This window comes from Alligator mississippiensis, chromosome 6, assembly GCF_030867095.1.
Source record: "Alligator mississippiensis isolate rAllMis1 chromosome 6, rAllMis1, whole genome shotgun sequence".
NCBI classification, from domain to species: domain Eukaryota; kingdom Metazoa; phylum Chordata; order Crocodylia; family Alligatoridae; genus Alligator; species Alligator mississippiensis.
Genome location: NC_081829.1, coordinates 80,550,972 through 80,565,183, shown reverse-complemented (window position 1 = coordinate 80,565,183; position 14,212 = coordinate 80,550,972). Strand labels below are relative to the sequence as shown.

General features: G+C 39.6%; 2 protein-coding genes across 10 annotated transcripts in view; one reads left to right on the top strand and one right to left on the bottom strand.

The window, feature by feature from the left end:
• The window catches only part of INSYN2A (inhibitory synaptic factor 2A), a 64,694-nt gene extending 50,529 nt beyond the window's left edge, over nucleotides 1-14,165 (bottom strand). For 2 of the 3 annotated variants that reach the window (XM_019482869.2, XM_019482871.2), the window contains exons 1-2: nucleotides 13,587-14,165; nucleotides 9,109-9,310 (exon numbers count right to left, since the gene is read on the bottom strand). In XM_019482869.2, coding sequence (XP_019338414.2) covers nucleotides 9,109-9,127 — 19 coding nt within the window. In that variant the 5' untranslated portion in view covers nucleotides 9,128-9,310; nucleotides 13,587-14,165. The remainder of the gene's footprint in view (nucleotides 1-9,108; nucleotides 9,311-13,586) is intronic. The other variant, XM_006259203.4, reaches the window with a different exon arrangement.
• The window catches only part of DOCK1 (dedicator of cytokinesis 1), a 555,371-nt gene that overhangs the window by 242,039 nt on the left and 299,120 nt on the right, over nucleotides 1-14,212 (top strand). The gene's annotated exons all lie outside the window — the stretch shown is intronic.

The window sequence follows — 14,212 nt, the reverse complement described above, 5'->3', positions numbered from 1 at the left end:
CCAGCACACTGTAATTACAGTGCATCAGAGCAGATTCAATCGAGTCTGCTGGAGCGTGGTAATTCCTGTGCTCCAGCGTCTTGTGTATTAGTGTCCCTGCACTTCAGAATGGCAGTGGGGGCACTTTAACTAAAGCTTGTTCGACAAGCTTTAGTTAAAGTGCCCCTGCCAACGTTTTGAAGTGTGAGGACACTGATACATGAGATGCTCTGGGCGCTTTAATTAGCGTGGCACTTGGGGTCTCCCCCCCCCCCCCCAACTCTTGGAGCAAGTGTATAAATGTCCTCTGATATGATTTAGGTCCCAATGCTGCAAAGATCCATGCATGCTGAGTCTGATTAAAATGAATCTATACATTTTGGTATGTGTTTATGTCTTTGCCAGACCAGGGCTTTATGCCTCGAATGGAAAGCTCAATGAAGTTACTTGGCTTTGCAACATATATTGATATTACAGCGTAACAAAAAAATTACTGAATTTTATAAACCATTGATTTCTTAATGGAGGGGAAAAAACAGATTGGTTATGTGAAAGTAGCAATAAACCATTTAATTTAAAGATCATTTTTATCTTTAAGATGTACAAAGATATATACAGAATAAAGTTTTACAGATAACATATTTACAAAAAGCCCTATAATCTTAGATTCCTGCATAAGTTGTAGATATACACTTATAGATGTTTTCATAAAAGTAGGTTAAAGGCACATGATAAGGGTTTTCTATTATTATTGACAAATTAAGGTGCAATTAGTGAAATACAGTACTGTGCAAAGTGTTAGCATAAGACTGACCTTCAGAAAGCAGATGCATACAGTGCTGTATAGTTCCCTTAGGTACATTTTAGCGTGAATTTTTCAGTGTGGTTTTCAATAGGTGTCAGTGGGTGCATCTACATGTGCACTTTAATGTACAGTAGACTATTTTACTGCTCATTAAAGTGGCATGTAAAAAACTGGCATTATGCTAATGTGCAGTAAAAAAAGTCTACCATGCATTAAGCATCACTAAAAAAGTGTGAAAATGTGCTACTGTGCATTATCGCAGCCTAATGAACATTAATTTAGTACCTCACATTGGAAGCACTAAATTTTAATGCACATTAGAAACAAAATGTATTAATGGTAATGTATTCTCCCTCCTCCTCCATTAGTTTTCATTTAAACACAAATAAAGGAGAACAGGTATGTACAACTGAAAACCATGTACTGAAAACAAGCACATGGATTTACTTCCTAAGAATAAATCCAAGATGGCAGTGAGGATCCCTCTCTCATTCCAAGTTTTTGTTGTTAGAAAGACTATTATTCTCATTCTGAAGAAGAGTACATTTGGATGATATTATGGATTGTTGTGATATCTGTTTGAGTTTAGATGCCCACTTTTCTGTTTGTTGAGATTCCTTAATTCACTTTTCATATTAAACTAATTTCTTATTTTCACTTCTTTGAGAGAGAAGACATTTACCTAATTAAATTGCAAACTGATCTAGCCATACACTTCTGCCCATTTAATGTATGTGTGCTATTTCTGTGGATCACAGAGGAGTGCCACTACAAGTATAGGCTGATTCCTTATGGTTAAAGTTGTTATTGTCTTGTTGAAGACTTAAGGCCATTCCCCCACATGCAACGGTGTGCCTTTGCCGTGGCACAAATAGCACCGGCACAGATTTGTGCCACTGTTTTTTGCTGCTGCACATGCTCCTGCACGTGGGGTTTGCTGTGGGACAAAATGCCCTGATTCGGGGAAACTTTTGTTTCCCCACTCGTCCTGGCTCCCAGCATGTTGGAGGAGTGAGGGAATGCCTAAAACAGTGGAGGCGCACTTTGCTCTGGCACATGCTCCTGGAATGTGCGATGCACCTTTTCAGCAGTTTTTTTTATACCAGGAGATCCCAGTATTAAATTTGCAGCACAGCGAACAGTTGCACGTGCACTGCACGTGGTTTGCAGTGCCTCGAACAGTTTTAACGAGCCACAAACCACATGTGCGTGCTTGTCTGGATGCATCCACAGGGTGCATTATTTTTTAACTAACTGTATGGTTTATTGTAAGCTACAGTAAGCTCAAAGTTATTGTGACAATTATTAGTTAAATTACTAAGCCTGATGTATTCAAACTCTGGATATAATGTGCCATAGATGACCTAGATCCTCTTGTACACAACTTCTCCATCTTTAAAATGTGAAGGGTCTCTTCATATTTAAAATAGCAAGATTTCTTCTTGAATAATGTATGAGGCTATGGTTTCTTTTTGCTTTCCCTTCTTATTGGTAGACTTGTGAACACTGCATTATGAGCAAAAGCTACTGTATATAGTTATTGTCTCTTGTTTTCATTGAACTTATCTTTCCAGATATTTACAATTTATATTTAAATTTTCATAAGGATGAAATTTGCCACAATGCTTAATGTCTAAAATGTACTTTAACGGTCATTTACATACCTTCTTAATCTTAGCTTCAGAGATGAAGAGGCAAAACATAATTTATGAGTGCTTGTTCTTGTTGGAATTGTTGTGAAGCAGACTATATATAACATTTTGTAAGATGTAATTATGTTGTATTCTTTAAAACAGAATATTGTTTCTTTTGGACTAACTACTGTTACTTGACTACCTTCTGTAAATTTGAAAACTAGCAATTATACATACTTCACAATCTTTAATGATATTTTTATTGCATCCTATATCCTGCATTATATGCAGAAGGTTCTATCATTATATAGAAGGTTCCTTTATTATTATCTAGAATAGGGAGGATTATTTTCATTTAATATATTTTTATAATAGCGTGAATAACACACTTGAATCAAGAGCCCTGTACATCCTTAAGGTCTAAATTCAGAACTGTCAACAGTGAAACAAATATAGTTTCAAAGGAAGTTCCATGTCAATTTGTATTACTTAGTCATCCTAATGTCAAGTGTTTGATGGGATTTATTGTACCTGAAAAACTTTGATATTAAAATTGCATTTCCATTCATAAGAATGTTGCTTATTTTTCTTATAATGAAGTGGAGCTGACTGCAAAATCCTTAGTTTAAGTTTGTCAGAATTCTTTTAATGTAACGGGTAATATGCATAGTATTCAGCCTGCCAGAGTTCTAGCTAATCTTTATATTACAAATATCCTGATTAAAATTTTTGTTGCTAACAAAATGACTCTACTTCTCTTGTGATGAATTAAGAGTCTTATCTTGCAGGTTTACGGGAATGTTTTTTTCATTTGTAACTGGCTATGAAAGAGAAAAAACTCAAAGTATAAAACTTAAAAAAAAAAGTTTGGTATCATTTTCTTACCTGCAAATCTTGTAAATTCATATTATTATTAATTACTTAAGACTGTTCACACTAGTTATCAATACTGAACCTCACTAATAAATCCAAACTACTACAAGAACACAGGTTTGTTGGAAAAAATTAGTCTGCACCAAGGTCTTTAGGCCAACAGACCTCCATAAAGACTGATCTGGGGACTGTGTACCGAGAGCGCTTCATGTTTTCAAGATTGTACATGTAGCATTTGTCAGCAGAGAAATCATCTTATGGTTTGATCTTACCACTTATGATATTGAAATAGTAAAGAGAAAGTCTTAGATAACCAGGTCTAAAACCACATAGATAAAAAAAAAAATAATACTAATAACACCTTGAATTTCATACTAGAGTTGTTAGGAAGACATTGCCATACTGAGTGTGGAACTAGCCAACCAGTTCTAGTAAATGAGCAGGTAATCTTTCTCTTAAAGCTTTGAAATGTTTTTGTAGGGGTAGCCTTCATTAGAGCCCACTGAAAATGGGAAACGTGTTTTGTGATTAATTGGGGGGGGGGAACACAATTCAGAGGCAAAGGTAAGGGAGGAAGCTATGTTCTCAAGTCAAATCTGAAATAAGACAGGCAGCTGATGGGGCACAAGAATACAGGAGGATTAGTTGTAGTTGGCACACTCTGCAGGGGAGAAAGTTCTTGCATTAGGCATGAGAGATGCATGGTGAAGAGAAGAGGAGGCTTAAAAAGTCAGAAAATTGAAGAGGGAACAGATACCAAGTAAAAATTGCTTTCAGATTTTGTAGATGAGAACAACATTTTGCAACAGGATCTTGATATAAATGAGTGAGTTGCAGAGTCTTAGGATGGGAATATGTGGCATGGATGAACAAAAAGTGTGTTAGAAATAATGAAATGCTGTGACAACTTGCATTTCCCCCCCTTTTGTCAGCTTGAGTTATACATTCTACTTATCTAAATGTGTAGGATTTTAGCTGAAAACTCCCATATGCATTAATAAGAATTGCCTCTGTGAAGCCCAAGGCATCAGGATCACAGATTAGTCAGACAGTTTGTTGTTTAACAGCACGGTTAGGTAGGGATCTAGGAATGTAACTGAAGTCTAGAATGCATCTTTGCCATTGAGTTGTGCATTTGTGGGGAGGGGGTACCTTACATTTTACAGGTTCCATTTAAAGTGCAGGGAACTTGGGTCCCCATTCAAAGTGGAGCAGCGGAACAATATATGAACTATTAACAGGAAATTTGTGCATAGCTCCTGTTTAGTGCAAGTGTTTCAATGTCCATGCTGCTGCTTTGTCTGTCCATTAGTTAGCTGCTTGCACAAATGGCCATCTAAGAAAAAAAAGACTTTATGCACAAAACGATTTTTTGAACTGACTCATAAGATCACACTATTCTTTTCAGCAAATACCTCTTCACTCAGACACAGTGAGCTGTCTGGAGGGGAATGGCCAGTTGGTAATGAGATTGGGGGCAAATTGGATAAGTTTGCGCATCACAAGCAGAAACAAAAACTGCAGAGATATATTTGGCTGTCTGCGCCTCTCCTGTATCTCTCCTTATCCCTTCCCTCCCCCCGCCAAAAAAGAAAACCCCAAATGAAAGAAGAAACATCTTTTTATGTTAGTTTTTCTCATTCAGTCTGTTAGTTACAGGGACCAGGGCCCAGATCATAGAAATCATAGAAAATTAGGGTTGGAAGGGACCTCAGGAGATCATCTAGTTCAACCTCCTGCTTAGTGCAGGACCATCCCCATCTAGATCATCCCAGCCAGGGCTTTGTCTAGGTGGGTCTGGAAAATCTCCAAGGATGGAGATCGCACCACCTCTCTGGGTAACCTGTTCCAGTGTTTTACTACCCTCCTAGTGAGAAAAATCTTCTTAATATCTAATTTAAACTTCCTTTGCTATAATTTGAAACTGTTGCTCCTTGTCCTGTCACCTGCCATCACTGAGAACCATCCAGCTCCATTCTCTTTTGAACCCCCTTTAGGTAGTTGAAGGGTGCTATTTAAATCCCGCCCCCCCCCCGTCTTCTCTTCTCTAGACTAAATAAGCCCAGTTCCCTCAGCCTCTCTTCATAAGTCATGTCCCCCAGCCCCCTCACAATTTTTGTTGCCCTCTGCTGGACACTCTCCAATTTGTCCACATCCTTTCTGTAGTGGGGGCCCCTCAAAACTGAACACAGTACTCCAGATGTAGCCTCACCAGTGCTGACTAGAGTGGGGATAATCACTTCCCTTGACCTACTGGCAACACACCTACCAACGCAGCCCAGGATGCCATTAGCCTTCTTGGCTACAGTTGCACACTGTTGGTTTATACTTGGCTTATTGTCCACTGTGATACCCAGGTCCTTTTCTACAGAGCTGCTGCCCAGCCAGTCAGCCCCCAGCCTGTACTGGTGCATGGGACTGTCCTAAATGCAGGATTTTGCACTTGTCATTATTGAACTGCATGAGATTCCTTTTGGCCCAATCCTCCAATTTGTCTAGGTCACTCTGAATCCTAGCCCTACCCTCCAGCATATCTACTATTCCCCCAGCTGGGTGTTGTCTGCAGAGTTGCTGAGGGTCCACTCTGTGCCATTTTCCAAGTCATTGATGAAGACATTGAACAAAACCAGCCCCAGGGCCGACCCCTGGGGCACTGCCACCTTGATGTTCACCCATTAATTACTAGTCTCTGAGCCTGATGCTCCAGCCAGTTTTCTATCCACCCTACAATCCATTCATCCAGCCCATACTTTCTTAGCTTGACTGTGAGAATGATGTGGGAGACTATCACAAGCCTTGCTAAAATCAAGGTACACCACATCCACTGGTCTCCCTGAATCCACAGAGCTGATCACCTCATCCTAGAAGGCAATCAGGTTGGTCAGGCATGACTTGTCCTTGGTGAATTCATGCTGACTGTTCCTAATCACCTTTTTCTCCCCCAAGTTCTTAGAAATGGATTCCTTGAGGATCTTCTCCATGATTTTTCCAGGGACTGAGGTGAGGCTGACTAGTCTGTAGTTCCCTGGATTCTCCATTTTCCCTTTCTTAAATATAGGCACTGTTTGCCCTTTCCCAAATATCTGGGACCTCTCCGGATTGCCATGAGTTTTTAAAGATGATGGCCAGTGGCTTTGCAATCACATCGGCCAACTCCCTCAGCACCCTTGGGTGCATCTTGTCCTACCCCATGGACTTGTACACATCCAACTTTTCTAAGTAGTTCCTAACCTGTTCTTTCACCACTTTTGGCTGCTCACTTCCTCCCCAAACTGTGCTGCCTGGTGCAGTAGTTTGGCAGCTGACTTTGACTGTAAAGACTGAGGCAAAAAAGGTATTGAGCACTTCAGCCATTTTTTCATCTTCTGTCTCAAGGTTGCCTCCCCCATTCAGTAAGGGACGGACACTTTGGGAATCCTCCTCTTGCTACTGATATACTTGTAGAAACCCTTCTTGTTACCCTTCACGTCCCTTGCTAGCTGCAACTCCAATTGCACTTTGGCCTTCCTGACTTCATCCTTGCATGCCAGAGCAATGCTCTTATATTCTTCCCTGGTTATTTGTCCAAGTCTCCATGTCTTATAAGCTTCCTTTTTGTGATTTAGTTTACTGAAGAGTTCCCTCCTAAACCAAGATGGTCTTCTGCCATTGCTAGTCTTCATGAGCACTGGGATGGTTTGTTCCTGCACTCCCAGTAAGACTTCTTTCAAAATCTATAAAGGCATTTAGGCATTGCTTCCATCAGCACAGCAAATCTCAAGTCTCATTTTGAAGAAGCTAGTTAATGAATGTCTCTATTGGAGTTCAAGTGTTTAAATGGCAAGATAACAGCTTGTGTGGATATACCTGAGGTAGCTTCAAACTAGATAACTCAAGCACCAATAATGTAGCTGCAGTGGCTTGGACTCTTGGTGCTGCATCTATACTCAAAGTATTTGGCAGACTTGTACAGCTTATGCTACTTAGCTTTAAAATAGTAGTTTAGCCAAACTCAGATAAGTCTACACAAATGTCAGTGACACTTCTGGATTTCAGTATAAATATATGCTACAGCACTTAGCCTTTCTGTGGGCATTAGATTCCTAAGTGCATAAGGCCATGTCCACAAAGTAAATTTCCCATGCCTGGTTGTGATGTCCTTAAGTGTCCTGTATCATTCTGTGTGGACTGCCTCCTAAACCAGGGCCGCTTGCTAAATCAGAAACAGCGTAGTCATATCTCTGTGGCTAATTAGCATAAAGGTGGATTAATGGGCATTGTTGCTCAGTGATGCTAATTAGCTACCCAAATGCAGCTCCACCACTTCAGGTTTAGTAGTCAACTCTCACAGAGCAGCAAAGTGCTGTGAGGCACTGGCGCCTTATGTAGGCGTGGGCTGTCACTTCTGAAAATGGGACATAGCTACGTTAGTTAAGTCTTGCAATCCTGAGCAAATTTTCTCTGTATGCCCATGTCTATATGTTTACAAAAAGGTATAGCCTCCTGTCAGCCTAGCAAAAGTTTTTACTACTTTTCAGTTATATATATAATCATGATTATATTCATGATTGGCTGCTTTGATTGAAGTGCCTACTTGCTGAATGTAGCTCATGCAGCTATCATAGCCTGTGTAGTTATTTTTCTTTTTGCCAAAATTGAAATAGCCGTCACAAGTTTTTGTTGGGAAGAGAGTACATACATTGATTGAATAAATAAATAAAAATGGAAAAAAATTGTTCTTAAGTCATCCCCTTTAAAATATTCTTGTCTTTTGTGTGAAATATACTTGAAACAAACTTTGAAGTTCTGAGACACTAAATGTATTGTTACATCTTTAACTGTTAATTTTTTGCTGCAAAATGTAGGTTTTTATTTTCATTGTTCACACTGAATTGCTTAAGTGATAAGTATCTAAGCAACTTCTGCTGGAATCTTTTGTCACTTTTTTTCGTTAATGGTCAGAAACTCTGTAGATTTCCTGAAAGTTTAAAAATGAAATGGTGAGTGGGAGGAAATATCAGATAAGCAGTGGAGAAAAGGATTGATTGGAGTAACCAGATCTTTCTATCGCATATACCTTTTATACATTATGTCAACTTCTTGCTGAGTGATATGTCTCTTTTATAACAGTTCTAGAAATTGGTATACTTAACAGTTGTCATAAATAGTTTGCAGAAGGAATAACCATAGAATCTGAACAGCTTGCATCCATCCTGTTTGCCCTTTTTATCCTCTCATCTTTTAGATCATAAAAAAAATCTTATTTGCACTATTTTTGAAAAAAAAAGTCAGTTTATAGCTCCACCACCATATTAATAAGTTATAATGCAGTTGTAGTATTTGAGTAGGGATTTCTGAGTAGTAAAAAAACTTTCCTTAGTGGTCAGAACCCCATCCCTCCTCCCAATAAACAGCTTTCTCTCCTCAGACCTGAACAGTTATGAATAGAGTTTAGATTGGGTACTTCCAAGTGCTACTGCTGTGCATCTGAGGCTTCATAGTATTGGATAAAACAAGAAAAATTGGGGTGGAATCTATCTACATTATGTGGTTTTCTGTAACTGGCTTACTTTAGATGGGTAGTGAACACAATACACATTCATCCTTTGGTCAGGGAGCTAATCTTAGACTGGCTTCCGCCATTTTTAAACCAGTCTGCGTGTGCTGAACTTGTGTTCTGTTATAGGTATAGACTGATTTTGTGTGCCGGACGTCTGTTCTCTTACAGCTGTAGACCAGTTTCCGGCCTGTAGTCATAAGAGGGAGGGTTATTTGGGGGTTATTTGATATTACATGCACCATGCAGATTGTGTCAGATTTGGTGAAAAATGTACTCACCCGTATGTTGTTGGTCCATTTAAAAGTGCAGGTCTGCAGACTTGTTTAGTGAAGATCTTACTTTACAAAGAGATCTTTGAAAGGTAAACTGACTTAATAGTTAGTGTTTGTGCAGAGAATGTGAGCTATTTATCTTGGAGTAATTCAGATCTCCCTTGGAATGTTTTATTGTCTGACTGAATGGCTGCTCCATTCTGCCTTCCTGGACATGAAATATAAAAGGATAGGTGAATAATTTTAACTGATGTTTTCACTGACTGCTTATATACGAGATACATCCTCAGTACATTGCATTTCAAGTTAATGCTAAAGTTCAATTAGAATAAGCCTTTGTTTTAGCAGCAGCTTCATTATACAACTTAGCAAAACAATTTAATTTTGAATGTGGTTTGTATTTAAACCATGTTGTTATAGAGAGCGTATTTGGAGAATCCTGTAAGACCTTACTTGGTTTCAGTGACGTCAATGGAACTACTCCTTTTAAATTAAATTTGCCTGGTCAGATGTATGTGCATGCACATCATATTGATGAGATGCTATTTAATATAGTCCTATTTGGTTTGGACTAAGTTTGGAGGCCATCTGATGTAGGCAGCTATTTGAAGTTGGGAATTGACATATGGTATAGCCTAAAGTTAGGAATCTGTTGTTTTTAACAGTTTACCATTTCCCAATAAGAACAAAAACTCCTCTCAGACACCCTCTACTCACTTGTGAGTATGATGCCTATAATATACTTAAAAAGTGACCCAAACCACAGTGTGTGGATCTGGAATCCCAGTGTATTCAAGTCCATTTCTGTTTATAACTCAGACATATAAACTGGTCCTGATTCCTTTTTAGCCTACCCTTAGTGTAAAGCAGAGTTAACTGCGTTGAAGTCAGTGGACCTGTCTAAAACTGATATGAGAGGAAAATCGGGCGCAATACCTCTCTTCAGTTCAAGGAGAAAAATATGCACAGAGGAGCATCAAAATGAGCTTTTTAGGTCTCTGAAATGTTATTTTTACAACCAGTTAGCTTTACCTCTGAGATTTTTGCTCATATACATAACTGAAAAGCAACTGATTTTATGGTACGTACGTATAAACAAGTAATACTATCTCTGAAAACATGAAGGGATCAATAGAGATTCTATTCTTATTCTGAGCATAGTAAAATGTGCAGTTAAGTAGACTTCAAAGAAGTGATGTGCTACCAAAATAAGAAAAAATGCTTTTCTGATCATATGCTGGATAATTAATAATGAATCTAAGGGTTTCAAGAAATATTTGGTTTTGAATAGATTATCTATCATTTTTGACATCTCATGTTGCCATGTTATGCTTAATTTATCTAATTACAATAAAAGCAATTGGAAGGGACTAGTTCCTGAGAGACCCAATACCTGCAGCTTTCCTTGACTTTACCACATCAGGATTTTCCCTAACATATGCTTTGCATCTCTTTTTCTAAAATACTGCATTTGAAAAGTAGATGCAATATAGTGTAAAGAACCTCGATGTTATAAAATAGGTGTCTTGCTTCTATGTTTTTGTTGTGCCTCTCGTGGGATTTCGGCCAGTTACCTAAATTGCGGCTATCAAAGGACATGAAATAAATAACATGTTCTTAAATAATTTAAGCAAGTTTTGTCTAGGGAGTCTTTATGTTTTAAATTTTTTTAGATTCACTGTAATTTGCCTCAGGTAGGCACAATTTGTGTGATTACCCAAGCTAACTGGTCCCTATCCAAGCTGACACTGATTGGATAAGGAAATGCCTTGAGATTTCACAGCTCAGTTGCTTTGCGGGGCTATGCTTGCATTTTAGCATGGATTTTGGCAAGCTAATAGTTTTCATTGGCTGTCATGACTATATTGGTCACAGCAGTGCATTATAAGAGCTACTGTTTTATGATATTATTGTGTAACTTTTGCTTTCATCTTCTTGCAGGACAGGATAAACACAACAAATGCGTTAGTCTCATCATATAACTCATGCAATCTGTTGTTGGGTTTGGATTTCTAAGTAATATGACAGTCTCTTGTGGTGACCAATAGAATTCTGTCCGTGGTGGTGCATGTTAAGAGGAATACACATGCTTTGTGATTAGTCACTTGTGCAGAGACTCTTGGTTCTGTCGACAATAATTTCTTAACACAGGTTAATTTTAATGAGAGTTAGCATCCCCCTTTTCTACAGATTTGTTACTTCCATTAGATTTACTTCAATATAAATAGTGACCGTCAGTGAAATAGTTAACTTGCAAAACTCAGATCATCCTGTGAGCTAGTTGCTTGTTAGCTTAATGAGCAGACCTGTGCATTGAATGTTAAGTGCTGAACAGTTAAAATACTATTCCTCCTAATGAGTAACTAATACTTTGGTTGTGGTGCTGTTGCCTACCTTATTTTTCTGTGTTTTAAAGGAAAAGAGGGTCTCTTTTTATTAAAATATTTTGTCCATCCTGTTAAATTAAAAAGCATTGATAACTGCCCTTTACAGCAGATATTTTTCATCAAGGGCATTGTGATGTCCTTACCAAAATAAAGGCTTTTCATTTAGTGTAAGCTTTCAACAATGAATACATTAGATGTGGACAGTATGCTTTAAACATAGTAGCACATTAAAATCACAACTAGTAATTGTATCTAAAAGCTGTTCACTGAATATTTTATTTGAAATGTTCATCATATACTTTTAATAGAATCATCATGAGTACAGATGTCATCTGTATAGGGAGCAAGCCTCTAGATGCTAAATTAGTAATACCTAGCAAAGCATTCAGAAGACGTTCTGGCTATTTGCTCAGTGTCTAAAAGAGAATAAGATCCATTTTAAATTTCAAATTCAAATTGTCTATCTAGCCAGAGAGAGGTTGTAGTGAAGTAAAATATTAGCACGTTGGTGGAATACCAGTAAGTCTAACGTGACAAAATAAGAATAGGGCTGTTTGATCTTCATGCTGGGAATTTTTAATATTTTTGTGATTTGGAAATGTTTGGATGTGTGCAGTAGACATTAGAATGGCCACGTCATGTGATTTAGTTGATAGTTGTTCTTCCAGAATCTCACTGTTCACCTTGATATGTACAGCATCCCTGACCCTGACTGTAAATATGAACAGTAACCACAATGAAACAGTGGGAATAAATCTCCAGTGTATACAGACATGACCTGTTACTGTTGTTGTTTGCCAGTGTTCAGTAGTAAAATAATACAGTCTTGGAGAATTACCAAAATGGGTCCTTCCAAACTTCCTGATCACAGAACCTAATGAGTTAAATTTCTCTCGGTGATGCTCACACAGAATTTAAGCTGTTTAGACATACAAGGTCGAATTAATCTGCTTCATTGCCTATTCTGACTCCTGTGGCAGAGAAAGGGGCTGCAGTTCCTCTGGGACAGACCCCATGGGAGGTATTGACACAAGCACAGAGAATTTGTTCTTCGCTTTCCGGATTGTAATGCTGCCCTTAATTTTTTTTTTTTTTTCCAGGATCCCTTCCCCCTCCCCACCCCAAATCCGAGCCAACTGCAACCCTACTTTCCCCTTGATTGCTGGAGCTCTTTCTCTTTCTTTTTTTTTTTTTTTTTGTGCCATTGTATTAAGTAGAGATGCTGAGGTCACAGGAGAGGATTTTTGTTTGAGTGATAGAGACGCAAGACAGAAACGCTCAGCATGAAGCAGCAAGATGCAAGGTCCTGGTCTCTCTCTCTCTGACTTTGGTGCTACCTTTTGTCCCATTTGCTGCATTTTCATGTCATTTCCAATTGAATATGTTAGATTATTGGAAGTTGGAATATCAAATAGTGAGGACCACTATTTTCCAACATTAATAGTTCAGAAAATGCCTGCAGCTTCAGAGCCGGGGGGTGGAGAATGTGCGTGTGTCTTTTTTTTTTTTTTTTTTAATAAAGTATGGCACACCAAGTTGAGAAGGAAAGATGCTAGCAAATATTCCCTTTACTATGGGTTATTATGGAGAGGTATAATTTTTCTCTTAACTACAGATCTATTTGGACTTTCTAATATCGAAGTTAAAAAGCAGTGGTAGTTAGTTGTAATCAATCCTGCAAGACTTTGTGCATCTTTGGGGATGGTCTAGAGTACTAACCTTCTAGCAAAGTATTTTTATAAGAGGAGACCGTGGTATTTTTCTTGAACAAAGACATGGTTTGGACATGTACGGTGATCTTTTCCCCAATCCCTTCTCCCCTTATCTGTCATGAAAGTTATAGGACGCAGCAGCTATTCCCAGGCAGCCAGATATACTATTGCATAACATTCCCTCCTCCCCAAATAATTAGGCTCAGCGTTTTGCCATCCGCTTCCCACGATGAAGTTCTAATCACGAAAACATGTAAGTACTCGCTATTTAAAGAGAGCCTCTTTCGGGGAGGCGACAGCGCAGAGCTCCCCGATCCCTCCGGTCCTGGGAGGCGCAGAACAGTTCATGCTGACATGTCTAAATGCAGTGGAAAGCTCACCTTACCTTACGCTGCCTTACAAATAAGTAAAGGTCTGTGCAGTTCCTTTGTGATGCATGTCTCTCCGTTCACTTCTGCAAGCTTGCAGGGAAACGATCCACTCTTGCAGGAGCATCTGCTGCAAAGATACCACCGGCTGGAAACCTTTTGCTTCCCGGAGACTTGGTTCCCCCCACCACCTCTTTAGGTAGCACAGCGAGACATTTGTTCAGCTGTGGCCAAGGGAGCCTTCGCTAGAGGCAGCAGCAGCAGCAGCAGCCACGCACTCCTCCGATGTCCTCATTTACTGCAATTGTCTTCCCCGAGATCTCGGATCCGATAGCGGGGGAGGGGGGCGGCTCGGGCAGGGGAGCGGGCGGCTGGGAAAGCCTCGCAGCAGCCGCCGCTTCAAACCTGGCTCGCGAGCTGCTCAGGTCGCAGCAAGGCTCCTGCCTGGCAGGCGGATGCTCGCATGAGCCTGAATCCCTGCTACTTTTGGGAAGGCATGGGCGGGAGACGGGAGAGCAGCGCGGCTGGCGGGCGGGGAGGCTGCTGGAAGGAGGCAGCGCCTGGCAGCGCCTCTCCGCTAGGGAGAGTGCTCGTGCGCGCGCGGAGCCCGCCGGGCTGTGGCAGGCAACTTGTTGAGTTGGAC